General features: G+C 41.1%; 4 protein-coding genes across 11 annotated transcripts in view; 1 reads left to right on the forward strand and 3 right to left on the reverse strand.

The window, feature by feature from the left end:
* Positions 1–35: 35 nt before the first annotated feature.
* oit3 (oncoprotein induced transcript 3) lies at positions 36–12,106 on the forward strand. The gene is made up of 9 exons (XM_038737207.1): positions 36–193; positions 2,476–2,850; positions 2,990–3,100; positions 7,485–7,607; positions 7,730–7,852; positions 8,832–8,992; positions 9,161–9,573; positions 10,568–10,667; positions 10,839–12,106. The coding sequence occupies exons 1-9, from the start codon at positions 136–138 to the stop codon at positions 10,995–10,997; spliced, it is 1,623 nt and encodes a 540-aa protein (XP_038593135.1). The 5' UTR covers positions 36–135; the 3' UTR covers positions 10,998–12,106.
* Positions 11,118–14,667, reverse strand: pla2g12b (phospholipase A2, group XIIB). Of its 2 annotated transcripts, none has more exons than XM_038737223.1 (4): positions 13,440–14,667; positions 12,836–12,924; positions 12,526–12,691; positions 11,118–12,380 (listed from the first exon to the last, which is right to left on the reverse strand). In XM_038737223.1, the coding sequence occupies exons 1-4, from the start codon at positions 14,047–14,049 to the stop codon at positions 12,262–12,264; spliced, it is 984 nt and encodes a 327-aa protein (XP_038593151.1). In that variant the 5' UTR covers positions 14,050–14,667; the 3' UTR covers positions 11,118–12,261. The 2 variants fall into 2 exon arrangements, with proteins under 2 accessions (XP_038593151.1, XP_038593152.1); XM_038737224.1 differs by having other exon boundaries at positions 12,848–12,924; positions 13,440–14,655.
* Positions 14,668–17,140: 2,473 nt separating this feature from the next.
* On the reverse strand, positions 17,141–21,471 carry LOC119917099 (uncharacterized protein C6orf118-like). Its single transcript, XM_038737218.1, has 10 exons — positions 21,380–21,471; positions 20,196–20,827; positions 19,883–20,005; positions 19,050–19,109; positions 18,374–18,486; positions 18,220–18,281; positions 17,767–17,945; positions 17,544–17,597; positions 17,386–17,447; positions 17,141–17,296 (listed from the first exon to the last, which is right to left on the reverse strand). The coding sequence occupies exons 2-10, from the start codon at positions 20,823–20,825 to the stop codon at positions 17,248–17,250; spliced, it is 1,332 nt and encodes a 443-aa protein (XP_038593146.1). The 5' UTR covers positions 20,826–20,827; positions 21,380–21,471; the 3' UTR covers positions 17,141–17,247.
* A 1,864-nt stretch (positions 21,472–23,335) lies between these two features.
* The window catches only part of pde10a (phosphodiesterase 10A), a 61,987-nt gene continuing 58,917 nt past the window's right edge, over positions 23,336–26,405 (reverse strand). For all 7 annotated transcript variants that reach the window (XM_038737194.1, XM_038737193.1, XM_038737192.1 and 4 more), the window contains one exon: positions 23,336–25,693. In XM_038737194.1, coding sequence (XP_038593122.1) covers positions 25,594–25,693 — 100 coding nt within the window. In that variant the 3' untranslated portion in view covers positions 23,336–25,593. The remainder of the gene's footprint in view (positions 25,694–26,405) is intronic.

Here is a 26,405-nt window from a genome sequence, read left to right on the forward strand (position 1 = left end):
AATGACACATGCAGATAAAGTGGCGCCTATTAAAGACAGTCTTCCCCTAAGGATGAACCAGAAGAGCTACACACACTTGCTCACTCAGGGTTGAGCTTGGACTATCAATTATTTTTAACACTGAGAAAACACATCATGATGTTTTTGGTGATTACCAGTCTGCTGCAGGAGTTTCTTGCGGTTGCAGGTGTAGGTGAGTGTAACATTTGTTTTGTTTTCACCCAAAACAAGCATACAGGTTTCTTCGAAACTAAGATCATATTTAAATGATTGTACAGTAGAGTTTTTGTATGATCTGACAGTTTGTGGTGTCTTTTTGCAATTTGTTTTACTAGAGATTAAAGGATATGGCTAACATTATTCTAAGTGTTTGTTATTGGCAACAAATCCCACAAAAAGACCAAAACCAACAATGTGTCGGTCCATCTTCCCTAAAGTGTTTGCACTCAGGCCCATGCCTATTTTTTTCTACTGTACAAAAAAAACAAAATACAGGGCACATCTATACTTTCATTAAATAAGGCTTGGTACTTTCCTGTAAAAGCTGGATACTAGTAGCTTTCTGCAAATGTTACTCAAATCAGAGTAAATTGTGTATTTCTTAGGGGCTACTTTCAGCAGCGGATTAACAAGCATTTGGTGCTCTGAGTATTTATAACAGCAGGTTGGTGTATGCGGGATTGACTCAAAATAAACTGCAGAGCCCATGTTCATCATAATGAAGGAACCTGCCACCTACTACAACTGTGTGGCTCATTGATGCGTTCAAGAGTTTTTGGACAATACTGGGTATCAGTACAGAAAAATATAGAATATCACCGGCTTTATCATTTAACAAAAATAATTATTAAGAAGAACAGTAAGGTTGGACACTATTTACTGTGGGTCTCCATCTTCATCTGTACAGATAAGAGGCTAAAGTTGGCTCCACATTCCCTTAATAGCCATATTAAGTTATTGAAGCCCCATCTGGAAGATTTAACGCTCCCATTAACATAAACCCACATGAGTCAGCGATGTCCTCTGCCCCTTCTGTGCAGCTCGAGCTGGAACACGGTTGGTCAGTCGTACGTCTCCAAAACTGATCGTTTATGCTGTCAGTGGGCCAAGACCGTGAATCGATCCCTCTGCTTTTATTAAAGCAGCAGGTAGTGACAAGATAGACTGTCCATTAGTGGATGGAGGGAGAAAATTATGTGAGTGGTGACATCATTTATGGTCACGAAATTAGTCCTATCTCAAACAAATATATATATTTTTTATAGCTTCCGGGAACTAAGGTGCAGTCCGTTCATTTAGTGTTAACGTAACTTTAAAAATCTGGTCAAACTTGGCTTCCATTAGATGTCACACAGAAAGCCCTTTTCGTTTAAGACACGGGAAAGCGTAAACATCAACGTTTTATGTAAAGCAATCCAACTAAATTGAAAGCTTAGATTATAGTGGCGGTTACTGCTCCAATAAAGTGTTAAGTGTTAGTTGTCGGCTGTCATGTTTCCTGCCTCTGGCCTGTCACCGAAGATGCTTTACCGCCTGGTTGATCAGCCTCCTGCTGTTTCTTCTTTCCCGGCTGATTTTCAGTGATTAACACTTAGTCTCAGTCTTGCCCACTTTGCCCACTCCCATCATCCCTGTCTTCTTTTCCTTTTGTTTTACATCTACCTCTTAATTACACTGTTTAGAGGATATGAAGAGGGGGAGAGACTATTGATTGTTTTGCTGCACCTTTACTCTGCTCGTTCTCCTGATTCTGCAAAGCTGGCTGTGGTGAAAAGACCCACCACCACTGACAGAGCTCGTTGGATAAAGGGGTTCTATGTGAATGGCTCGTTGGCTTTTAGTTCAATTAGAACTGACTCTGCTTTACAGATTATCTTGAATGTCTAAAGGTTTCCTTCAAGGTAACAAGTTTGCCCAAGTGACCAGAATAGATGTATGGGACATGGGGCGGGGTAAAAGATATAGTGCTTGTCTGTGGACTGAGCAGATGGTATTTCCTTAAATCAACATCAATGCCAAAGGGTCACTTCAACAAAATTACAAAAAACTAGTGGTATCAGGCCGTGGGGATAGTTTTGGTTTCTGAGATTTCTATTTTCATGTACTTTCCACTGAAGAAAAGGTAACCATGAAAACTATTGACAGTGAGGTCCATGGATTATTCAGCAGTAACAGGGACAGGGCACTGTGTAGAAGTTTCTTTTTGTGGGCATTTTATGCCTTTCTTTGAGAATTGACTCTAGCGAGATGGCAGGAGGGTAGTAGCTCAAATTGAAATACTCAACTAAAGTGCGTCAAAATTGTACTAATAGTACTTGAGTAAATAGTTACGTTCCACCACTGCCCTTTCAGACTTAATGTATTGTCCAGCCCAAACTCTTCCTATATGGGTCATTCTCATTATCTTGAAACACACATTTCATGTTCATCTTTTTAAGTTTTGTTCATCTTTGCCACCCCACCCACATGCCTCAGCCCTGGACCCATGCTCTGCCTACATCAGCCTGAATGAACCCTGGAGGAACACAGACTACCACGTCAACCAGTCATCCGGCGTGCCCCTGTGTGACAGCCACGTGTCAGGAGAATGGTATCGCTTCACTGGCATGGCCGGGGATGCCATGCCCACCTTCTGCATCTCTGAGAATCACTGTGGCACCCATGCTCCCATCTGGCTCAATGGCAGCCACCCTGAACCCCAAGATGGCATCATCACTCTGCCTGTCTGTGCCAGCTTCAATGACAACTGCTGCCACTGGAACGCCAGTGCTGATGTGAAAGCCTGTATTGGAGGGTACTTCGTCTATCGCCTGCCCAGACCCTCAGTCTGCTTCCATGTTTACTGTGGCCGTGAGTGAGCATGTCTGACATGTGAATTTTTTTTTTTTTACCATTCATTTTCTTGTCTGTTACGGTGCTGATATGTTTATATCTGTGTGTGTGTGTGTGTGTGTGTGTGTGTGTGTGTGTGTGTGTGTGTGTTGCACAGATTTCTATGATATCTGTGATGAAGTGGACTGCGCAGGGCCCAAATGTCTCGAGTCTGGCTGTCGCTGTGCACCTGGAACTGTTCTGGGACCAGACAGACAAACATGCCTGGGTGAGACAGACAGAGAGGGAGGAAGAGAGTGAACTGATATATTGTGCAGAAGACAATGCTTAGCAAGAGAACATGGAAGACAGATAGGCTGGAAGTGGTTTCTGAAAAACAATAACAAGATTACCAGTCTGCCTGGATTTGCAGTAGCCCATGTTGGTCCATTGTTTTGATGAATACGAGCGGTTTTAATCTTATTCTTATTCAAATATCCATGTTTACTTGACTTCATGGTATAGTCAGAATATGGGGCAGAACCTACAAAGACAACACAGCCAACAGGATCAATCATCATTTTGATTTTATCAACATTTTTTATAATTGTACTTTTCTGTCTTCAGAAATAGTTGACTTGCTACACATTCATTCATGTTGAGAGAGGTATACTTTCATGTTCTTGAGTGTGTGAAAGTTAAATCTTGACCTTATACAGTAGCTGAAGATCCATCTGGATTATGTTAGATTCAACTTTGCACCAGTACAATGAAATACAGTTAGCATCTAAGCAGGCAAATAGTAGCATATAGGTATAAAAGATATACAAATATTATTTTCAGTGTAGATTTCTGGAGCTTTTAATTGCCCCTCAGACATCCATTCACCCCATCCATTGTCTTTACATTTAAACCAGCAATGTTTGCATTTGTGCTTTTCCAATCATTTATCCAATCAGGGCTGGACTGGGACAAAAAATCGGCCCTGGCATTTTTGGCCGAGGCGGCCCACCAAAATCGGTCGGACACCCCTCACCAATACACCATGTATACATTTAGGGGGTCAGTGAGGGGTGTGATGAAACACTGGGATGTAACATTTGCACAAAATTGGTGTGCATGACTACAAGACAAGAATATGTTGTAATAGACCTACTATTTGGAAAAAATATTTATAGATAAAATAGTTGATAGGGGGGTCTGGGAGTCCTCCCCCAGAAGATTTTTAGCATTAAACACTTAACTTCCTGCATTCTGGAGACATTTTCTGCACCAATTTATGGTGTAAAAAAGTATTTTAAAAATTTCCCTTTATAAAATTTTTATAAAGGGAAGCACAAAATTCAGGTGGCAGGTGACAATTCACAATGTAAAAACATAATAAAATATTATGCAGTAATCAGTAGCTTATTATTATTTTTATACTTAAGTTAGTTTTTTTGGACAACGCAGAGGTTTCTTTTATATTTACACTGCAGGTTTATTGTCCAAATTAACCTTTTTCATAGCGTTTTTATTTATTAATTAACATTTTTTGGTGCAAGCTATTTTTCAGAACATTTTTAACAAATGCTTTCAAAAAGTGGTGGCTACATGTCCCCAGTGTCCCCAATGTAAATGACCCTCCCTCCTTGCTCCCTCCCTACAGGTTGAGCTACTCCATGTTTACCACTTCACCTCCACTCTCCTCCTGCTCTCTCTCTCTCACTCAGACCTGTCACTTTGTCACTCTATTTTGCTAACACACGCCTCCTCCTCTGCCTGGCAGTGGCCACCACAGCTCTTTTACTCCTTAAGGTGCCTGTACCTGCACTACGCAGGGTACTGCAGCTGATGTTGAAGCTCCTGCAGCCCCCGCCAGCAACCAGATTGGTTGTGTTCGCGCATCTTACATCAGTTTTTGTGAGGACATGTGTGTGCCGACTAAAACCTTCCACACATACAACAACCAAAAACCCTGGTTCACAGCAAAACTCAGGCAGCTTCGTCAGACCAAGGAGGAGGCCTTCAGAAGTGGGGACAGAGTCTTGTACAACCAGGCCAGGAACACAATGACTAAAGAGGTCAAAGCTGCAAAGTGGTGCTATGCTGAAAAGCTAAATAACAGCTTTGCAGCCAACGACCCTGCGTCGTTGTGGAGAAGCCTACGGACACTCACAAACTACAAGAGACCATCCCCCAACACTGCTGGTACTCAACGACTGGCAGACGAGCTGAATGGTTTCTACTGTAGGTTTGAAAAGCCCAGAGTCACACCTCTCCCCCACTCCAACGCCATCTTCAAACAGTCACCTTCCCCTCTGACCTCTCACCTGCCCTCAAGATCTGTGAAGAGGACGTGAGCCACCTCTTCCAAAGGCAGAAGATCAGGAAGGCTCCTGGCCTGACAGTGTCTCACCATCGTGCCTGAAAATCTGTGTGGACCAGCTGGCCCCCATCTTCACTCAGATCTTCAACAAATCACTGGAGCTGTGTGAAGTTCCCTCCTGCTTCAAACGCTCCACATTCATCCCCGTCCCAAAAAATAGTCCATTTCTGCCAGGAGTCAGCAGGTGAGGCTGCGAAACATCACATCCAGCACCTGGACTATCAGCACTGGTGCCCCCCAGGGGTGTGTGCTCTCCCCACTGCTCTTCTCCCTCTACACCAACGACTGCACCTCAGGAGACCCATCTGTCAAACTCCTGAAGTTCGCTGACGACACAACGGTCATCGGCCTCATCCACGACGGTGATGAGTCTGCCTACAGACACGCTCAAAACTGTGGACTTCAGAGGAGCCCCCCCACTCTGCTCCCCATCACCATACTCAACAGCCCTGTGTCTGCTGTGGAATCCTTCAGGTTTCTGGGTTTCTGCCGCCAAAAAGGACAAGGCCAGACTAAAAAAATTATCGGTGCCAACCTGCCCTCCATTCAGGACTTCTACATTTCCGGAGTCAGGAAACAGGCAGGAAACATCACTGCAGATCCATTCACCCCGGACATAACCTGTTCCAGCTCCTCCCCTCTGGTAAGCGCTACAGAGCACTGTAAGCCAAAACCAACAGACACAGAAGCAGTTTCTTCCCACAAGCCATCACTCTGATGAACCGCTGATTTCTTACTCACAGTGTCAGGAACAATTCCTGTGCAATAACCCAGTAAATCTGTCTCTAATCAGCACCTGTTTGCTGGTTTCCACTTATTATTTATTTATTCACCATTCTCTATTTCAGTGCTGTTCATACCATGTCATATTGTATATACTGTATACCAATACACCTACCTCAGGTCATAAGGTCATAGGTCTTATTTATTTTTTCCAGCATCCTTTGCACTATGCTCCATCACACTGTGTACATGTGTACATGTATGCATGTATGTGTATGTGTACCTGTGTCATATCCACCCTCAACATGTACATAATGAGAATAGTTTACTCTTGCATCCTTTGCACTCTGATCACTGTGCTATTTGTCAATATGTCTATATTTTTTTGTTCATAGTGTGTATATTAGTGTTGTCTATTCTGTAGTTTGTGTCTGATTTTTTTATTATTATTTTATTATTGTGTTATGGTATTATTGTATAAGTTCTGATTCTGATTTGACGGCCTGCTTTAGGGCCCATCATTGGCCCGTTTTTTAAAAACAGTTAAAATAATTTACGTTACACCGGCCGCAAATGTGCATCGGCCCAAATTACCAATCCAGCCCTGTATCCAATACTCTTTAAATAATTTACTATATTAGATAACTATTTCAACGATTTCTCTCTACTTTAAGCACACTCTTTCAAATGTTTATACTTCACTTTTAGCTAGCCATTTTAACCATCGATCCATTATCTCTTTCTATTGTTTATCCATCAGCTAGCTGTTTGTACTTCTGTGCTTGCTTGCTAACTTTTGCACACTCTTAATCACAACATTGTTCAGATGTTACAGCTGACTCAATATGTGGATCTAGATTTTAATTCAAATCGTAAGTTCTATTTTGTCAATTTAGCAACTTCACAATCTTTCCATGTACTCCCTTTTTAACTGCAGTAGTACCCTGAGGTTCAAGTTCAGAAACACTGCTCTAGTGTACCAATGTCCTGTGACCACTTAATCTAAACTGGATATAAATATTACTATTCCATACCAACAGACTTATAACTAAATGATCTATCTTACAAAATGATAAGATAGATCATAAAATAGGTAGGATGAGAGCAAAGCAGTGCTAGGGACAGGAAGATTGAAAGATGTGTGTGTGTGTGTGTGTGTGTGTGGTGTGTGTGTGTGGGGTACACAGGGCGGTACACCTAATGATGGGTGACAGGTGGGAACTTAGCCAGCTTGAAACTGCCATTATCTTATTATTCAATCAAATGTGGCTTTCCCAAATGAATGCTTCATTTCTCTATCATCGCTCACTCTCTTTCCTCACTCTCCTGCTCTCTCTCTTTTGTCACTCCTTCTATTTCATTCCTCATTTTTTCTTTACCAGTTCTCTCATTTTTCTTAGTCCTTCTCATATTATAAACACAGTTTTAAAGTCCTTTGAAGTCGATTTATCATCTTCTTCCCTGGAACCCTAAGTGAATTGCCTTGAGGTGATAAACTCCACCCATCTGGTACTCAGTTGATTAAACAAGACTCATCTGATAATAATATCTGACCCAGGTGTGGTGTGTGTCCCATGTTCAGATGTGAATGAATGTGAAAAAGGCAATGGTGGCTGTGCAGAGGTGTGTGTGAACACCAAAGGCTCCAGGCGCTGTGAGTGTGGGCCGGGCCGTGTGCTGGAGGAGGATGGCCACACCTGCAAAGGTAGATACTTGCTCTGATGTTCATTATGACACAGCAGTCAATGTTGTAAAGAGTTACTTGAACCAGGAACCCACACGATGATCTTCATCAAAAGGAAATATTCTCTGTGTTGCCTCATGCAGAGACGGCAGGCTGTCACGTTAACAATGGAGGCTGCAGCCATGGCTGCTCCTCGCTACTGGAGTCCTATCACTGCAACTGTCCCAGAGGGCTGGACCTGGGAGAGGATAAACGCACATGTCAAGGTGTATGTCTGTGTGTGTGTGTGTTTCATGTTTTTATATCCTGTTGGGGACTTTAACCTGAATGCACAATAACTGATGGATTCGCGTCACTCTGGGGACAAAGGTTGGTTAGGCATGTAGTTGTGGGTGGGTTGTCCCACCAGAGATAGTGGAACAAACGTGTGTGTGTGTGTGCGTGTGTGTGTGTGAAAAATAAAAACAGAGATTTTGAGGTTAGATAATCATTCAGACAGCAAGGCAAGCTGACGCAGAGATCCACACTTACATTAATCTGAGGTTTTACCAAAGGTCGTAACTGATGTCCTTAACATTTCAGTGAAGGGTTATTTATTTGTCAGAGGTCATTCTTAATCACATTAGCAGTGGATAACATGAATGGCCAAATGTTTTCTGCATGCTTTCTTTGACTTTTGTTTGATAAATTAGACGATCCTTGTGTAAACACATGTTGCTTTCAGAACATTTACCTTAGTGTCTTTTCTATTATACAAGACATAATGATTATTTTTACTATGGGTTATTGTGTAGATAATTTTTCAGATTATCTGATATTATCTAATCATGCAATCTTTTCAAAGGGAAAATGCCCGTCAGTCCAAGGAGTTTCCTCAAATGACGTGCTTTCCACCAACCAATCAAAGATATTAAAATAAATGTTCTAACCCTTGATTATTTCTATTTCCAATTAATTAATGTTAATTACTTTTTCAATAATAATAAAAAGTTATTATAACATTTCAGAAAATTGTCAGGCTGATGAGGCAGATTAAACACACAGGCATTATCTTGTTTTCTGTTAAAAAAACATATGAGAACTGCCACAGAAACTTGCTTTCCTGTTTAGTGTGTTTTTATCCAACCACATGACTGTGAGATGATTTTATGCTACTCTTTGTTATTTTATCCATGCAGTGTTTTATCCATGCATGATGTGTGTTATTTTATGCAACCATAATAATATTTCATATCTTTCTTGCAGTGCCAGTCCAGTGTGATTCCAGCTCTATTATAGTGTCAGTTCCCAAGGACCTTGTCGGAGGATTGGAGCTCTCCCTGTCCAACTCGTCTTGTCGCGGTGTCTCCAATGGCACACACATCAACCTCAGCTTTAGCCTGAAAACCTGCGGGACAGTGGTGGAGGTCAGAGCCATTGAGTTGAAACTTTTAGTCTGCAGTTAGGCATTGGAGAATTATTTGATTATTATATCACTATACAAAACAACTGTGCCTTAAAAGTGGGCTGTGTAAGGTTGTCTCAGATTGCAAAAGCTTTTTATAAGTACAGTAAAATGAATGTTGACCCCCCAGGTGACAGATGACAAGATTGTGGGAAGCAACCTGGTGACAGGCCTTCCTAGGAGCAGCCCAAGCAGCAGTAGGGACTTGATAGTCCGCACTAGCAAGTTAGTGCTCCCAGTCACCTGTGAGTTCCCCAGGGAATACAGCGTGTCAGACGGATACCAGGCTAGTCTGCGCAGTTCAGCTCTCGAGCTGGCAGGCCACAGTGAGGGTGTCTTTCCCTTCTCCCTGGAGCTCTTCAAGAACGCGGAGTTCTCAGAGCCCTACCGCACTCCGCCCCAGCTCCAACTGCACGACTCCTTGTTCTTTGGGGTGGAGCCAAAGGAGAGAGTGGAGGGCCTCTCTGCGTTGGTGGAGACCTGCTTCGCCACACCAGGGCCCAAAGCTGACCAGGCCCTCAAGTATTACCTCATCAAAGATGGGTGAATACTGCTGAAGTTTAAATGTCACAGCTTGTGCTACATGACATGGTACACTTGTTGCAAAGGCCTTAGATGCACACGTGGAACAGTATGACCACATCTTTTTTAAATGAAGAGGTTTCTCTTTTGCTACCCTCTAATGTTAAAAGATATAATACAATATTCGAGCTATACCCAGTTCATGGTAACTTTGCAGGTGTTTGTCTTTCCTCTGCTACACAGAGAGTGATGTGTTTTGTAGTACCTAAAATAACAGTTGTGTTTATAGTAAGTACAGGATTTCACACACTTTGGCTGACATTAAAGAAGTGGTATTTATAGAAACTCTACCCTGCCAAAGCCATTCAAAGATGTGACAGTAGCCCAGAGTGGTATAGCAATGATCGCATAGCACCAAAGATGCCACAATATCAAAATTCATCAAAACACAGATCATCATATTATATCAACATATTAACATATTTTCTCAAATACTGTACCACATCTCTGGTGGTATGTAGCCATGCAAAAAGATTTGGTTTTGCCCAAGCTTTAAGATATCCGTCTCTGGTATTTGGTGCTGCAACATTAATAGTCCTTATAATAAACATCAACAGAATCAGACCCAGCTGCTGTGTTCCCACTAAGCCTTAGCATCACCAGCTTGACACAGGACAGGAAATCTCCACTCCTTTAAGGAAATGTCAATTGAAAAATGCCACTGACAACAAGAACATTTTGAGTGGAAAAAACACAGATCAGCCTTGTTACCTTTCACTTTTGGCAAAGAATTTCTCCCTGTGTATCCAGAGTAAGATTTCCTCTTGCTGCTCTATGGACTCCAGCATAGCAGGGCTATAATCTATTTTCACGATTTCCTATTAAAGATACAACAGAGTTTCAGGGCCTTGGGGCAGCTAACCTTGATGAAGTGGTTTGTTTGAAATATATATGGATCACTGTGTACTGTGCATGTATGAATGACTCCATTTCCCTTCTTTGGCATCCTATTCAGGTGTATCTTTGATGAAACTGTGACACAGTACTCGTCAAAGGACCAACTCTCTAAGCACTACCAGGTCCCTGTCTTCAAGTTCATTGGCAAGGACAACCAAGTGAGTTAAAGAAGCATGCTGGGAGCCAGCTGGCAAGTGTGCATGAGCTTGGGTCTATGTAGCACTATGCTGTAAGGACTGTATTCATAGACTATGTGAATTAGCAGTTTCTTTGCACTATAATTCTGTTCTTCTCTATCTCTGCTCAAAACTCGTCTCCTCCATTTCCAGCAAGTGTTCCTCCACTGCCAGGTGTTAGTATGTGGGGCAGGAGACTCCCGCTGTGCTCAGCATTGTCGAGGACGTGTCCGCCGAGAGGTTCGGACCGGTGAACCTCAGGAGCAGCACACACTGAGCGGAGGCCCCATCTACATCCTGCCTGAGCCATGACGCCATCATGAAGGCGTTTTCCACAAGCAGCCACAATAAACGCCACAAGAACACGCCGGCAGCACAAGCCTGGATTATAAATAAATTACATGTGCAGAGTAACATTTAGATTAAAGGATGGACTGACCATTTCAGTTTATTTAGCATTTAAAACACCAGACAGGCATACACAGGGCAGTCCATTGTGCTGTCCCTCATATACATATATACATGCAGATATACAGTATATACACTCTTCTTTATTCCTATTAGTTCCAGTGTCAGTCACACTGCTGTAGATCACTTAAATTCTGGTTAATACATCCAAGTTTTATGTGGCTTTGCCACTTTGCCTGGCAGCACAATTTATTGACATTAAAGTGAATGACATTTCTATTAGAAATCACTCGGAGGGGCCACAGTTCATTTGTAACAACTACAGCATGAAGGATCTTTTTCTAGGTCACACTTTCAGGCATTTCTCAGGCTTGATCACAGCTTAAAGATTTTGTGGATTTATAAAAGTGGTTTATATTTCAAAGCATCACTGACTTAAAAAAAATGATATGCAGAACATCCATATATGTATTCTGACTCATTTGCTCGGTGTGATCGATGGCTGATGGACGAGCACACCACACATTCCAGTGTGGTGGAAAAGAGATGTCACTTGGCCATGCCCGGAAAATATGCATGCGCTTCATCACTCTGACAATTAATCTAGAATTAATCATGTCAGTTAAACTGCAATTAGTCAGGCATTTATTCATAAGAAATAACTTACATCAGACATTAACATAGTAGCTGTAATAGGCATTACATTGACACGACATTGGTTTGAGCAGACTATTGTGATAAATAGCAGCAAACAACGAACCATGTGAGCCATAGTAATTATCTTGTCTTTCTATCTAGAGGAAATTAATCCAACTACAACATCCGTCCCATCGGGCTCTTTGTGTGGAGTCATCAAAGTAATTTATGGTAATGGAGTTATAGAGGCCTAAAAATGGCCTAAAATGAAATGGAGTATGGAGAGTATAACATGCATAAGCAATTAAATAAGATTCTGAAAGTCATATTCAGATACCTAATATCTGTACTGCCTATGAATAAAGCCTGAGAAACTATTCATTTGCAGTCCCCATTTACGTCTCCTTGTCTTGAGAGGGCTCTTGTGAAGTATCTCCTCTGACAAAAAAAGCCAATACAATCTGTGGAAATACCCATGTTTCTGTTATTTGTCTGCGAAAGCATCCAGGAGTTGTTCCATAGTGTTCCTGTGTCACAGTTCATCCCTCTCCTCTCCCTCGCAGACACACGCTGCCCTCTGGCTGTTCATGTAAGGTCTACAACCAAGAGTCCACACTGTATTGTAGAGCGTGTCTGCCATGGATTCACAGGCTGAGAAGACAGAGAAATAGAGAGATGATGGAGGCGGAATACACAAGTGTGTGATCTGTTTCTGCTGGTCGTATTCATGCCATTCTATATTTTAGATCACAGCACAGAAAAAAATGAGTATAGTAAATATCTGCAAATATCTCACCTTGGACCTTCGACGCAAAGCCCAGACTCTTATTAAGGTCAGAGCAGATGCCATACAGACACGAACGAAACTTGGCGTCACAGTCGTACTTGCTTGTCCCGCAAGTGTCATAGCACATGTCGAGCTGGTTACAGCATTCTGTCATAGCAGGGATCCCCAGGTCAAGCTGTCAAAAGAAAGAACTGTATTGTGTCAGTACAGTTTGCTAATGCAGAACTAAGCATTTCCAGCCATTTTGGCTGCAGTTAGCTCCATTATGTGGGCCTTGTCATGTAGTTCTGGGTTGTGGTGCTATGAATAGGCCACCTACAGCATTATTCACCTGGAATCCCACCAGAGAGGAGCTGCAGCCGTTGGGCTCTGGGAGTTGGTAGCCTGGACGTGGTTGAGGTGGTTCTCCTGAAAAAAAAAACAACATCCAGAGAAGCTCCATTTAATTCTTGACATGAAGTGAAGGCACATTAACAAACTAAAGTAAACATGTGCACATAGTCAAGGTCTTGGTTGCGTGTCGTTTCACAGATAAGATGTAACGTCTGTTTGAGGACGTCTGTATTGATTATGTAACTGTAGGTGCATCTATGTCCCAGAATGATAACCACAATGTATTCAGGTTTCGTTATCTCCAGCCCAAGGGCCTACAACACTATCTTGGATCAAGAAATGACAGCGGAGGGATCAATTTGAGAGTCAAAGTGTGCTAGGAAAACAAACAGAGGGAATCATCTGAAAATTTATTGTGGATCAGGTGCACTGACAAAACTTTTTTGCTCTTCTGAAAACTGCTCAGCAACAACAACTGTGACTATGTAGCTATCTCTGAGCCCCCTGAATCTTTCATAGTCCCACCTCCAGTACACTAAAAGACTTCTCAGTAACCTAACAGTACGTTATTTCGAGAGATTCACTCTTACCATATCTGCAGCGGTATTGACATACACCGTTGTGTCCCCCCACCAGCTCTACCAGGGAGTCAAAGTATCCGTGCACAGTCTGGAAACTACTTCTGATAGAGTTGAGGCTCCAATTGTTATCATCTTCAAGTACCAAGGGTCTGTTCAGGAACTGGATTGTCTGGACTGGTTTGATTTCATTCCACTCCTCCTCAGAAGAAGGTTGCTCCTGGGCGACAGCTTCAGCAGTAAGAGCTTCCATAGCAGGGGCATCTCCAGCAGGCCTATCGCTTTTCGTCCCTGGCTCTTTGGCTGTTGCACCATCTGCTACGGGGACATCTACTTCAGGTTTGTCAGCTGCTGGGCTATCCACTGAAAGTATTTTTGCAAGTAGATTGTCACCAAAAAGGGAGTCAGCTGCCGGTACCTCGACTGCAGGTGAATCACCTACTCTGGCATCTGCAGGAGCTATATCTTCTTTAGGTTCCTCTACAGAGGCAGCTGCTCCAGCACCATCAGTAACAGCAGGGGCCTCCTCCTCCTCCTTTGCTTGAGTCTGGTAGTGGCCCAAAGTGGCACACATGCCCGTGGACACGCAGAGGAGGAGAAGGACCACAGTCTGAAGCAGCATGGTGTTGAACCGGTGACAATCCAAGCAAAGGAAGCTCTCCTCAAGGCGAGGTGTTGTTAGCAGGGTGAGAGGAGCGGAGACAGTGAGGGACAAAAACAGACTCTGCTCCTACTGGCTCTGCCAACCAGAGAGCAGACTTTGACCTGTGATTAGGTTCTGTCAGACAGCAAGGCACTCTCTCGTGTTGGAGGCAAAGGTCAACCCCATATCAACCTAAAGAAAGCTTCAATAATTCCTCTAATCTTCTCATTTTCTGTGAGTCTTGAACACATCAAATGAGTAATTTCATCACAGTTTTATCCACAAAGCTTTAATGGGATTTTTAAGACTCACAATTCCCATGGAAATTGAGCTGATAGGAAACCCCTTCTTTCTATTCACTTAATTAACACTCATCTAACACACATCTAATGCTAGCATTTCAGTCTGTGACCTTTATCAAGACATTGCAAACTTCAAACATTCATCCCCATAAAGGTCACAGACTGGCAATAAGCACAAAGACAAACCCAACATTAAATGATTCATTTGGCCCTGCTGCCCTCTTGTGTTTGAATAATAATATGATCCCAAGGCTGTGGATTTTTCTCCCCTATAATAGTGTCTCTGTTCAACAACAGAGGTCTGTTTTACCCACACCAGTTGTGAATTATGTTATGTGGTCACAGGTTTTTTCTTCCTATTCCTTATTCAGTCTGTACAAATGAATACTTTTTGTCTCCTGTAGCCAGAAATGAGAGAAAGTTCATGTTCATGCACAGCTCCATAGAGAATAATCAGAAAAACATGGTTGTTAACAATATGCAGGCCTTTTGTGCTGGTTTGAAACAGTTCCCTTTTCAATTGATTAACATTTGAGTAGCTCATGGCTGTACAAACATCACAACTAATTAGAATTCAGCCTTAAGGTGGTGGAAGTTGTTCACGTTGACAAATACTAATTGAACTTCCCTGGGCCACTGAAACAACAAATGCGAAATGTCAAATCAAGCACGAAACACAACATGTGCCTATGATCACTGCACCTAAAGCATTTTCATGATTTAAGGCTTGAAAATGTTGATGGTTGTGCAGCAAATGTGTGCTGGAAAAGAAAATACCATTACTCAAAGCTGTATTTAAGTACGACTGTTAAGGTACCATTCATACTTTTATTTTGTGCTACTTTCTCTTTCTGTGGTGACCGACAAGGACAAACGCACTGCAACTTATAAAAACCTCATAAAAACGCATGCAATAGACATATTCGTGCACAGAATGATCTGCAGTGTGCTGGAGCAGCATATTTCAAGGAAAAGGTTGTTATTTTTAAATTGAAATTTGAAGTACATTTGAAAAACTAATCAGAGACAATTACCGGGTTCATCAGTGATGACAGACGGACTGTAGCCTGTTATGAACCTTGGCGTGTACAGGGGCACATTATTAATGTTTGCTACAGTTTGCAAAGTTTCCTGCATTAAACCCACCGGTGAAATGTTTCGTCCTCACAAATAAAGTTTTAAGCACTGCGAGACCAAGAGCTTTGATTTGACATGCTGAGGTCGTACAGTGGCATCTTGTGGTCACGTTCATCAAAGCAGCTTCATCAGGTATTTAATACCTGTAAGATAATAAGTGAACTGACTGGAGAAAGTATACTGAACACCCTGCCTGTAAACCTTTGCTGAATTACCTTTTCTTTGTGACACCCAGAGTCCAATATCACCAAGTGTCCTCATCTTCATCAGTGGTGGTGGTGAGAGGGGGCAACAAGTAAAAATCTCCTCCATCGTAAAAACACTGAGTCTGAGGTTCTTTGTTTATCATTACAATTCTTGGCCTTCTGTGGCCTATACCTCGGAATATTTCTGGTCTTATAATGCCTATTTGATTATCATGCAGGTTACAGGATGTCTGTCAACACTGGTGGTAGGAGAGTAGGTTATGTTCTGTCATAAACACAAAATCTCCTTACAAATCAATAAAATTACTGTTACCCGTATACTAAGATGTTTTCTTCATTTGCTTGGGCTTTGTCTATTTGCATGTGTTTTCTTAAGTTGCAGAGGGTTTGCCTTTGTTTGCCACAGTAACTTTCTACTTCTACTTCACCACATTTCAGAGGCAGATATTGTACTTTATCCTACTATATCAATTTGACTGACATAGTACAAATATAGAAGAAAAAAAACTTTAATTAATAGCCCGGGCTTTTATTTGTTTAAATCGCTTTAACTCACCCAGCCTATATTTGGGACAGGCGTCTAAATGAGCATGTCTACATTGACAAAAGTTTAAACATTTATATTGGTATGCATGATCAAGCAAGTGAACCGGTGGGCGTCAAGAGGTTTTATACATCCAAAGAACTTCTATAAAACCCAGACCAGGCTTCTAATTGAGACCTGCCTTTAAGATTTAATCAGAATCAGAATCAGAATCATCTTTATTGCCAGGTATGTGTACACATACAAGGAATTTGACTCAGGATTGTACATTGCTCATGATGTGCTTACTCAACATAACACAATAATATAAAATAATAATATAATAAAATAAAATCAGACACAAACTACAGTATAGACAACACTAATATACACACTATGAGCTCTTCTCTGGTAAAAGTTACCAGAGAGGGACGGCAGAAAACGTTAATTAACAAAAACACAAAAAGTACTACGGAGCGTAAACCCGAGGCGGCCGTCTGCGGCGCCATCTTAGGTTCTACATACAGAACACACAATCATTTGCATCCAACAGTATGTAGCTAATAGCAGCTTCACCACACTCTAACTACAACATCAAAAAACTGCTAGAATGTTGCATCAGTGACAATAACCCAATAGTAAAATATGAAGTACAGTATAACACTCAAGTCTGCATTTTGAGTACTTTTACTTTTGAAAGGTATGTGCATTTTACTGTTTGAATGCAGGACTTGGAGTATTTTTACATTGTGTTACTGCTCACTTGCTGATACCGGTGGTAGTTTTAGTTTTATCAGTGTCATTTCTGGTAAGGAGATGTACTAAACTAAAGGACTGCGATGAGGATATAGGTCATGTTATAATTAAATTGCTTGCTGGTTGTCAAAGATGTGACTATCAAATACTTAATCCTTCATTTTATTGCACATTGCACTTTATCTAGCGCATGCTGTTTGACTTTGAAACATCCATCTCGAGCAATGATCCTCTGGTTTACTTGGAGATGAAGCTATTCACTGTCTGTTTGTAGATCACAATGTATTTCCTTCCACAGCGTCCTAGTGTTGAAACATAGGAGAGCAGGAGTAAGTACAAGTCACCAGTCTCCCAGCTGCCACATATACATTATGTTCAATGTAACATGTACCGTCTTATGGCTTTGCTTGCTTTTTCTCTGCTCAGCACCATGTTGATGTTGTTTTCCAGATCCTTGAGGGACAAATACAGAGTAAAAAACACATGACTCTCATGTCACATAGCAGGACGTGCATCTGTAGTACTGGGGAAAACGTCAAACTCCCTTGCCTTGTTGGTGGTCTTCAGACGGTCATTTGAGGCTATCAGTCTCATTATCTCTGCCTGGAACCAAACAGAAAAAAACAGTAAATAAAAACTGCAGTGATATGCAGAGCAAATGCAAAATTTATGCTCAGTGTGACGTGTAGCTGTGCTCTTCCTAAGCTTGTGTGGAACAGGGTGAAGGGGTAAAAAATATGTGAGGATAAGCAGACAGTTTATCTCCCTGCACCTTGAGGTCTTTGATTCGTCTTTCAGTGGCCGTGGTTGTAACAGTGGACACCAGCTTCTCCTTAATCTCCTCCTCCAGCTGTTGGATCTCCCTACATGTGTTCAACACCTGGAGCCTCTTGGATCGGACACTGTTGGTGCAGCTGATCTCTGTGTCCTGCAGCCCTGACAGAGATGTACCTGTCCAAACACAGAAGCTAGCATGTAGGGCCCACTGATGTATCTGTACTTGTACACACGTACCCTTGCAGGCATTATAAAGTCACTGCTGACTCACTGAAACTACAAAAGTCTCTTTATGCCTGTTATTATGACAAAGTGATTATTTGTTCAGTCTGTCCACATTAGACATTTAAAAGTTAGCATGTGCTTTTGCACTGCAGGGTAACCTGCAGTAAATGCTTAGATGTGGTTTGCCAGTGATGAGATGCAACAATGTAGTCTTGAGACTTACTCTTCATGCCACTGTCCTCTGGGCCTGTGGTAGCTGGAACATTCTGTAATTCATTTCGGACTCTGAGGTTAAAAAAGAGCAAACAAGCCTAAAATGTTAAGAACGTAAAGTAAATAAACTGTCTACTTTTGTTTTTAGACAGACCTTGCAGTACCGTTTATTCTCCTCTAGAGCTCTTCTGGCCTTCTGCTCCAGCCTGCAAACCTCTTTTTCAGCATCTTCTAACTCCATTTGCCATACTTTGCCATTGCCAAGACCTTTGAGTGACTGTAACATAACAACAACCCCAAAAACATATTAAGACTTCTATTTTTTATCACAGACGCAAAAGATGCTCAAGAGAATTGCTTATTCTGTGACTATTGCAAAACTATTTGAGGCTCTGTCTTTTCTGTGGAAAGTTTAATGTCTATAATGTGCAACATATTCTGTTATGACAAAACATCTCATTGCCAGCAGTCCTGAGTTCAGTTCCTAATGGATCACCACGGAAATGACCCTTTAAACTGTGACTGAACTGTAGGTGCAGTTTTGTATGTATTTAAAAAAAAAATTCCAGTTACATATTAGCGTTATTGTTTCTAGGCTGATTAGACGCTTTTTGTTGTCTTTCATTCTTACACGGTATGAAAACCAATTTCCACAAACTTTGAAAGTGCCCGAGCTTGATAATCCATCACATAAACATTAAGACATTATGTTATACTTGCTGCCATTCAACTGACACACCTGTCAATGTTTTTGACAGGAAGTAAGGGTGGTAAGTCACATCAATGTCTCAGGTTCTCCTTATTGACATCTATATTCAATAAATGTGCAGTGTACTTTACCATGTCCTGTAATGATGATTGGGAAGCCATCATGTGGTTGACATACAGATCATAATCTGTCTGGAAGAAAAAAGAGAACATAATTAACCTCTATGTATTTGGTTGATTTATTTTATTATGTGTCTTTGTAGATCTAATTAAACTTTACACTATTTGTGGACTTAATCATAGACTTCAATGCACTGCTCGAGGGTTGCATCACGTCACAACAAAAGCTTCACTGTATTGTGCTGGGAGGTGTATCATGAACACGACTAGTAGGGTACAGATCTCATGTATAACATACCCAGCTATGTTACGTGATAAACAAATATTCTCCTTTCAAGTTACTGTTTTCTATTACTTTTTACTATTGCAGCTTCTGTTAAATTCTATAAGCATAGTGTGTTTGTGCTCTTTGTTTTGATCATCAAAGGTTTTCTGCTGTCAAACAATAACAAGATTTCCACCGCATGAGAATATCAGCCTCAGTGTGGACTCACTAAAACAAATGGAAGTCCAACAATGATAAATTTTGTTTCATCAATCAATTTTGTTTATGTGCAAAATACTACAAAACACTACTAGTGCAATGCAAAATTACAAGCATGCAAAGCAGTTTTACTGACAGTGTGTGCAAAACACAAACTTGCATGACCCTAAGACATTTCTTATGAATGAGCACTAGTCCAACCGTTGCCCTCTAACGACCTGCTCCCTGGCGCATCATGACCAGGTTCCAGTGGTTGCTCTACTTCCGCTTGCTACACCAGGGACTCACTCTCTCTTGGCTCTAATGCGTCTGACGGCACATGCTAAAAATGTGCTAGTGGATACAGAGGAAATGGAAAAACCTTAATTTCCCTCAGGATGCGTCCAAAAACTGGCGAGCCTTCACATACATCATCAAAGACGTCACTGAACACCACAAGGCGGTCTCTGCTGGGCCAGCTTTGCACTGACAGCTTCTTCAGTTCCTGGGTATGACAGGAACACACACACACACGCAACATTTGCAAGTTATGATGTGCATAAGAGTCTGTGCGTGTCTTTATTCATGCACCTTCTGCACTAGTGTTGAGGAATATTAGATAGCATGAAAATTCAAAAATAGTGCAATTACATGTCATCGTGCATTGATGTCATTGTTTGTGTGACCATTCTCACCTTTTGTAGTTTCCTCTCATGCATTTCAGCAACATTTATTCCAGCCCAGAGGTCCTGCTTGGCTCTGACTTGCCTGCCAAACCGCTGTTTCGTCTGTAGCTGGCCCTCATTATTCAGGCCTTCCTGGTCAGAGTGGCTTGAACAGAATTGTTGTTTCCCCTCCAGATCAGACAAAGAGTTAGACTTTTTCCGGGAAAAAATTCTTGGCTGGACCGGCAAAGAGTTTGGGGAACAGTAAACTATCTTAGGTAGACTTATAGCTTCTCTGTCTGCATGTGATGAGCGATCAGTAGCTGGGTCTTGTTCTGACCTAGAGACTTCAGACTCTACTAAAGCTGTGCCAGTGGAGAACTCGGGGGGAGACTCTTTCATTTCTTTCTTCTTTACATAGGTCAGCGCCTTTGTCCATGTCTGCTGGAGTGTCAGAGGGGTTTCTTCTTGTCTCTGAGACATCCTCCAGAAAGACTGCTTTTTCTCCCTGTCAGGTTGACTCTGGTTCAGGCTGCGAGGCCCCAGATGACCTGAGTAGTAGCTCAGAATATCCGCCTTCTGACCAGCTTCAGCAGCCAGCAGCAGTCTGTGGATGTCGCTCCCAAAACACCTAGGCTTTGGTTTACAACTGCTGGACATGGCTATGAATGCACAGAACATATTAATTATATAGTTTGTTAAAAAACAATTTTTTAGTAAACCTTTATTTAACCTTAAAACAACTTCTTATTTATAAGGATGACCTGGCAAGAGGGGATTAGCCTCTTGAGGCAAGGTGACTGACCTCACCTCAAGTACAATACAGTTTCCTATACTGTGCAGCAGAACTGTAATGTTCCTATTAAATACACTTAAGCAAAAAAGAGACTAGCTACATTTCTACAAACTACATTTATTTATATTATAGCATGTTTATAAAAAAAAGCGTTACAATTAAACGTCACAGGCAATAACAATGAGCAATGTTGGTGTCTGAATAGGATTTGTCGTTGTTTTATGAAAACAAACAACAAAGCAACAAAAAAAACTATTATTTAACTTTTGAAAATCCAGACAAATCAAATTCACCTATAGCAAAGACTGCTAAGTATTTTTGCTTTTACATTAACGTTACTTAGTTTAATATATTTCTAATAAGCATTTGAAGCATGTGAACAAAGCAAACATGCAGAAACTCTAAATAATAACCTCACCTGTTAACTGAACTGAACTTTTGGGCGGAATCACGACCAAAAACAAACTTTCTTCACGGCCACAACAGTCTGCGCTTTACTCGGTTGCCACGGAGAACGAAGCGCGTAATGCCTGCGTTGCGTTCAGTGTCTTGGTAATAATCGTACCCATGAGATATGAGGTGCTAGATCTCATTTGTAGGCATAATGAGGCAAATAAAGACGTGTGTAACGTTGGGCCTGCAGGGCAGACAGTGTTCAGACCATGAAAACCTTTTCACACATTGTACGCGGTAGGTTTAAGTTCATGTTTATAGAAAGCCAGGCATTAGCTTGCAAAGCTCCCAGCGAAGTCACTGTGAAACAGCTGTGACCTATTCTTAAAATGATTTATGATAATAACTTTTTGTTATTTAAGTGTTTGAAAGATATCAGTCTGTGCAGTTGATTACACAGGTAAAATAATTCAACAAATCAATAAATGTGGAGTTACAAACACACACCCAGGTGAACACACATAGATTTTGTCATTTGACTTTATTAGGCACACATGAGCCAGAAACAATGCTATGTGACCTGGTTGAAAGGTGTTTTTTTAACACTGCAAATAACAGAACTGTGCTCTGCAAATTCTCTACTCTACAACGGATTCCAACAAATCCCCCTTATCTTCAGGTGTTCTTTTATGACACTCAAATGTTTCCTGTGGGCTGCTACAAGTCCCTGCACACAGTAACCCAATTACCAGACAAATCTTGTAAACTTTGGCTACTGGGGGAATCTGGTTGCTGCAAACCTGCTATAAATACTTTGATCAAACTATTATCTTAATCCGGATATTCACAATAATTGGGTTCTTGTGTGCAAGTGAACACACAGAGTGCCTACAGAGCAAAAGAGACGGGGAAGGAGCAGGAGAGTGAAGCTCTGCCTCGCGGCTGAAATGGACAGAATAGGAAAGCACCCAGATGGCAAAGCTGAGTATGAGGGAAGAGACAGCGTATCATGCCATGCTTCATTTAAACAAGTAGGGCCGTGCATTTTTTTGTTTGTACGTTAACGTTTGATGCAATCCAGTGGAGGATGGAAGAAGCTCCCAGAAGTGGACTTGCCAGAGGTTTGAGCATGCAATGCTCACAACAGTGAATAGGAAATGCCAACGTTAATTTCCAGATTTATGCATTACAAAACAAATTAGATAATATTTCTTTGCAGGGTCAGTAATTATGATTGTAGACCCTATAGAGCCAACAGAGATTACTTAATGTGCCATTGGTAATTTAATATATTTTTTAAATAATAAAATGCAAGTACAAAAAGAATAACCTCACTGGCTTGAATGCCATGAGGACACCTTCCCCCAACCCATACAACAGATTCAAGCATCACACCAAAAATGAAAAATTTTAATTAATTGATTTCTTAGAAAATCATCTTTTTTTCAGTGTATTTCCATGGGATTGTACAAGATGGCAGCAGGAACAGCTCAAAAGGCAAGAGTAGAATGAATGTATTTTGTGCAGTAATGAAACTATGATAGGTAGGAAGGGTAAAATGTATGACCACTGTATATTAAGTACTAATAATGCAGGCTAAAAGTGGGGCCCAAGTCGTGTTACACATTCCCAATTGTTTTCCCATTAGTTTTTAAATTGGGTGGGAAAACATCACTCAGTATGTCCAGGAGACTACAGTTATTTCAGTTTGTCCGGCAAGAAATTTAGGGAAGATGTTCACACCATTGCCAATCAATTTCTATTTTATGTTTTGACTTTAAAAAAATGCATTAAGAATTGACACTGACTTATCTCTATAAATGGCTGATTAAGTGCAATAACATGCTGACCAATCTGGAGTGATGTGTTGTCACTTTGACTGTGCATCTTCATCAATAAAATAGTATGCATTAACACGGAAATAAATGCAATCAAAAAGGTAATTCAAACACAAAATAAAGAATGATCTAGCACACATATGTGTTTTTCAGGTATTTAATAAAAGTCATTTGGGCTACTGCTCTTACATTTACAGTTGAGACATTCCGCAATTATTCTGGGTAACAGTAACATGTCTAGACCGTTTTGTTTATCTTAATATTTACTTTGTACAAAACAAAAAGGCCAACATTATTTTTCTTTGTATAAAAAATATAAGTTAATTTAAATTTAACTCTAATTAAGAAAATAACAATAGTAATAATAGCAATAATAATAATCATCAATAATAATGATAAAGATCATATGCTAAACATAGTGCAGACAATGGGATATAACTGGTGCTGAAAACTAGAAGGGACAGTGCAGTGTCATGGAGTTGGGGGGGGTGGGCAGTCAAAAGCTCTCTCTCTTTAACGCACACGCATGCACACACACGCACACAATATACACACCCAGTAAGAAAGTGCACGACTGCCATTCAGTTTAGCACCATCAGAGCATACATCATTCTGTACAAAATAATTCCTAGATTGTACACAGTATACATCTATTACCGTATATGCAAAAACTATACATAAACTTCAGTTTATGTGCATGCTAACTGTTGCTCTTGGTTGAAGCTTACTGGAAGCAATTCTGAAAAGTAAGACAGAGCACATCACGCCACCACTGAGCATCTGCAATCAACAAAACATTCATCAAAATGTACATTCACACCATTGGGGGCCACAGTACCAGTCATAAAACTAATTATTTGAGCGGTAATTTCAGTCTTGGAGGGACGACGTCCACTGGAATGACAGTTTCAGACAAAACTATTGTCTTTTGGAAGATCTCGGAAACTCATTGAGAAGAGTCCAAATGTACCCCCCTTGCATGATGTGAGAGAGTCAGCATAAGGAGGATGGTTTATTTCCTTCAACAGGTCGTGGATATGAGGGGAGCTTCTTGTTTCACACCTGCAAAAAGTCAGCCAACATTCTTGAGTTGCAATCCCAGAGATAGACAGGTGATGCACTTTAGCTTAACAGGTTTGACATTATGGGACAAGACGAAGCTGACCATTGAGACGTCTCTTGAGCTGCTGTGCCTGGCATCAGCAGCGTTCAGTGTCATAAATGTTTCACAATAATGCTTTGAACCTGAAAAGACAAAGAGACTGTATGGGCTCACGAAAGAGCTAAAACTAATCCCATCCTTTTATTTAATTTATACCTTAATAATTCATCATGCTTTGACCTTGTGTTATAAATCAGGGAACTGTGTGGACATTACATAAGGTGGTTAACATGTAAAAAGTTTGTTGTGCCACTGCAAACAAACAAATCTTTATAATCCGCTGAGACACTTAGGCAACTTGTGCAGTATCCTCATTTTACTTGTGTTTTATTCATGGTCGTAGAAGTGATTGCTGATTAATGAGTAGGGACCAGATTGTAGTGTCAAATAATTTATGATGTGATAGAGGCGTGTAAAAATGTTATGAGAGTGGAAATCCAATGGTATGCAGTCTTGGCTTACTATAAGTCATGTGGGGGCTGGGGTGGGGGGCACTTCAGGGAGAAACATTGTGACTCTCTCGTGACTGTGTTCACAAGTGTCGACATTATCTAACTCCTCTCGTCACAGTCCATCGTTTTGATGAATATGCTGCGGGGGGGATTTCTGCCATCTCCATGTAGAATAGGCTGTATGTCTCTCTTCAAGTACAGCAAAGGATTTTTGCTCAAAAAGTGATATAAACACATTCTGACATCCACCTTCTCAGTAAGTAATCTGCTCTACACATTCCTTCTGTCTCTGGGAATACCTTGCTGAAGTAGTGCACGTACGATAAACCTACCGCAGAAGGCAAACAGTACCAATTCATAAAAGCCTGAACCGACAACAAGATTTCACATATTCTAGCCTGTGAAAGGTTCAGAGTAAGGCCTCTGCAAATACAAGACCATAAAAGAATCAGCTCAAATGAAAAAAAAAAAAAATCACATAATAGCATAAAACAACCAAAACGGCACAAGTCCATTTTACCAAATTAATTCCCAAGCTGAGTGGATGTAGGGTGATGGGTAGAAGTCCCTCCCCATCGGCTGTTTGTCAGTCTCTGGGATCGGTGAAACCGTCAGTGTTGACACCTCCGTCACCCAATGAGGTAACTGTGTGTTTTCAAAGTCAAGTCGCCTTTAGCTGATCCGTCTCCTGCTAACACAGGATGTGGGTTCTTCCCCTTACATAGTTCCAGGTCCGTGGCAGGGTTCCGGTTGTATTCCTTTGGTGGGCCAGCAACCCCTTTGGTAGTCAGTTGTCCACCTTGACAGGGCCTGAATCAGAAGGCCGGCTTGGCACTATGTCCTCCGCCTCTCCCCGCGATATCTTCTCCCACTGGCTCAGGTTCTCCCTGCAAACACAAAGCACCTCTGTCATATTGACACTCAGCAGGTCTGTACTACTGACACAGCCGTTTCATTTCTCACTGCAAAGACATGGCTTTGAATTGGAAAGAAGAGGACGAAATCATCTCGCCATCAATCAAACTTCATCAGTAAAAGGGCAAAATTACATGTATGATAGTTATTTCAAACAAAAACTAACTGGATGAAATTAGCCAATGTACCTTTTATTTAAATGCTTAATGCATAAGGCTAATATTGGCCTTTTTATTTGATTAAGCTATTATTAGATGTATATATGTCATTTATCCACTGCTGTCAATTTTCAGTTTTCTTGTTTGAATGAAAATTAAATGTACCACTGTAGCCACTGATGGTGCTAACTAGTACTAGCACACGACATCATAACACTTTGCTGCCACCAGGGTGTGCATCTGATGTTACAAATGGTATGGACAGAATATTGTTAGAGATAGCCAGAACAGAAAAAAATATAAGATGAAATCATGCAACTTCAAATATCAGAATACCAACTTGACCAGAATATCAAATTATGGTTCTGAAGAGATCTATATTGAAAGTCAACAATTTGCAACAATCAACGAAACAAATGTGCCATTAAACCGAACCGTCATCACAGCCAGGCAGCACCAGTGTAATTAATTAGTCATCTACAGTAGCAGTCTTATCAGTGAAGGTAACCTCTCCCCCCCTCATGCT

The sequence above is a fragment of the Micropterus salmoides genome, unplaced genomic scaffold, assembly GCF_014851395.1.
Source record: "Micropterus salmoides isolate LMB-PRFRI ecotype aquatic unplaced genomic scaffold, ASM1485139v1 Ms_hic_scaffold_22, whole genome shotgun sequence".
Classification (NCBI taxonomy): Eukaryota; Metazoa; Chordata; class Actinopteri; order Centrarchiformes; family Centrarchidae; genus Micropterus; species Micropterus salmoides.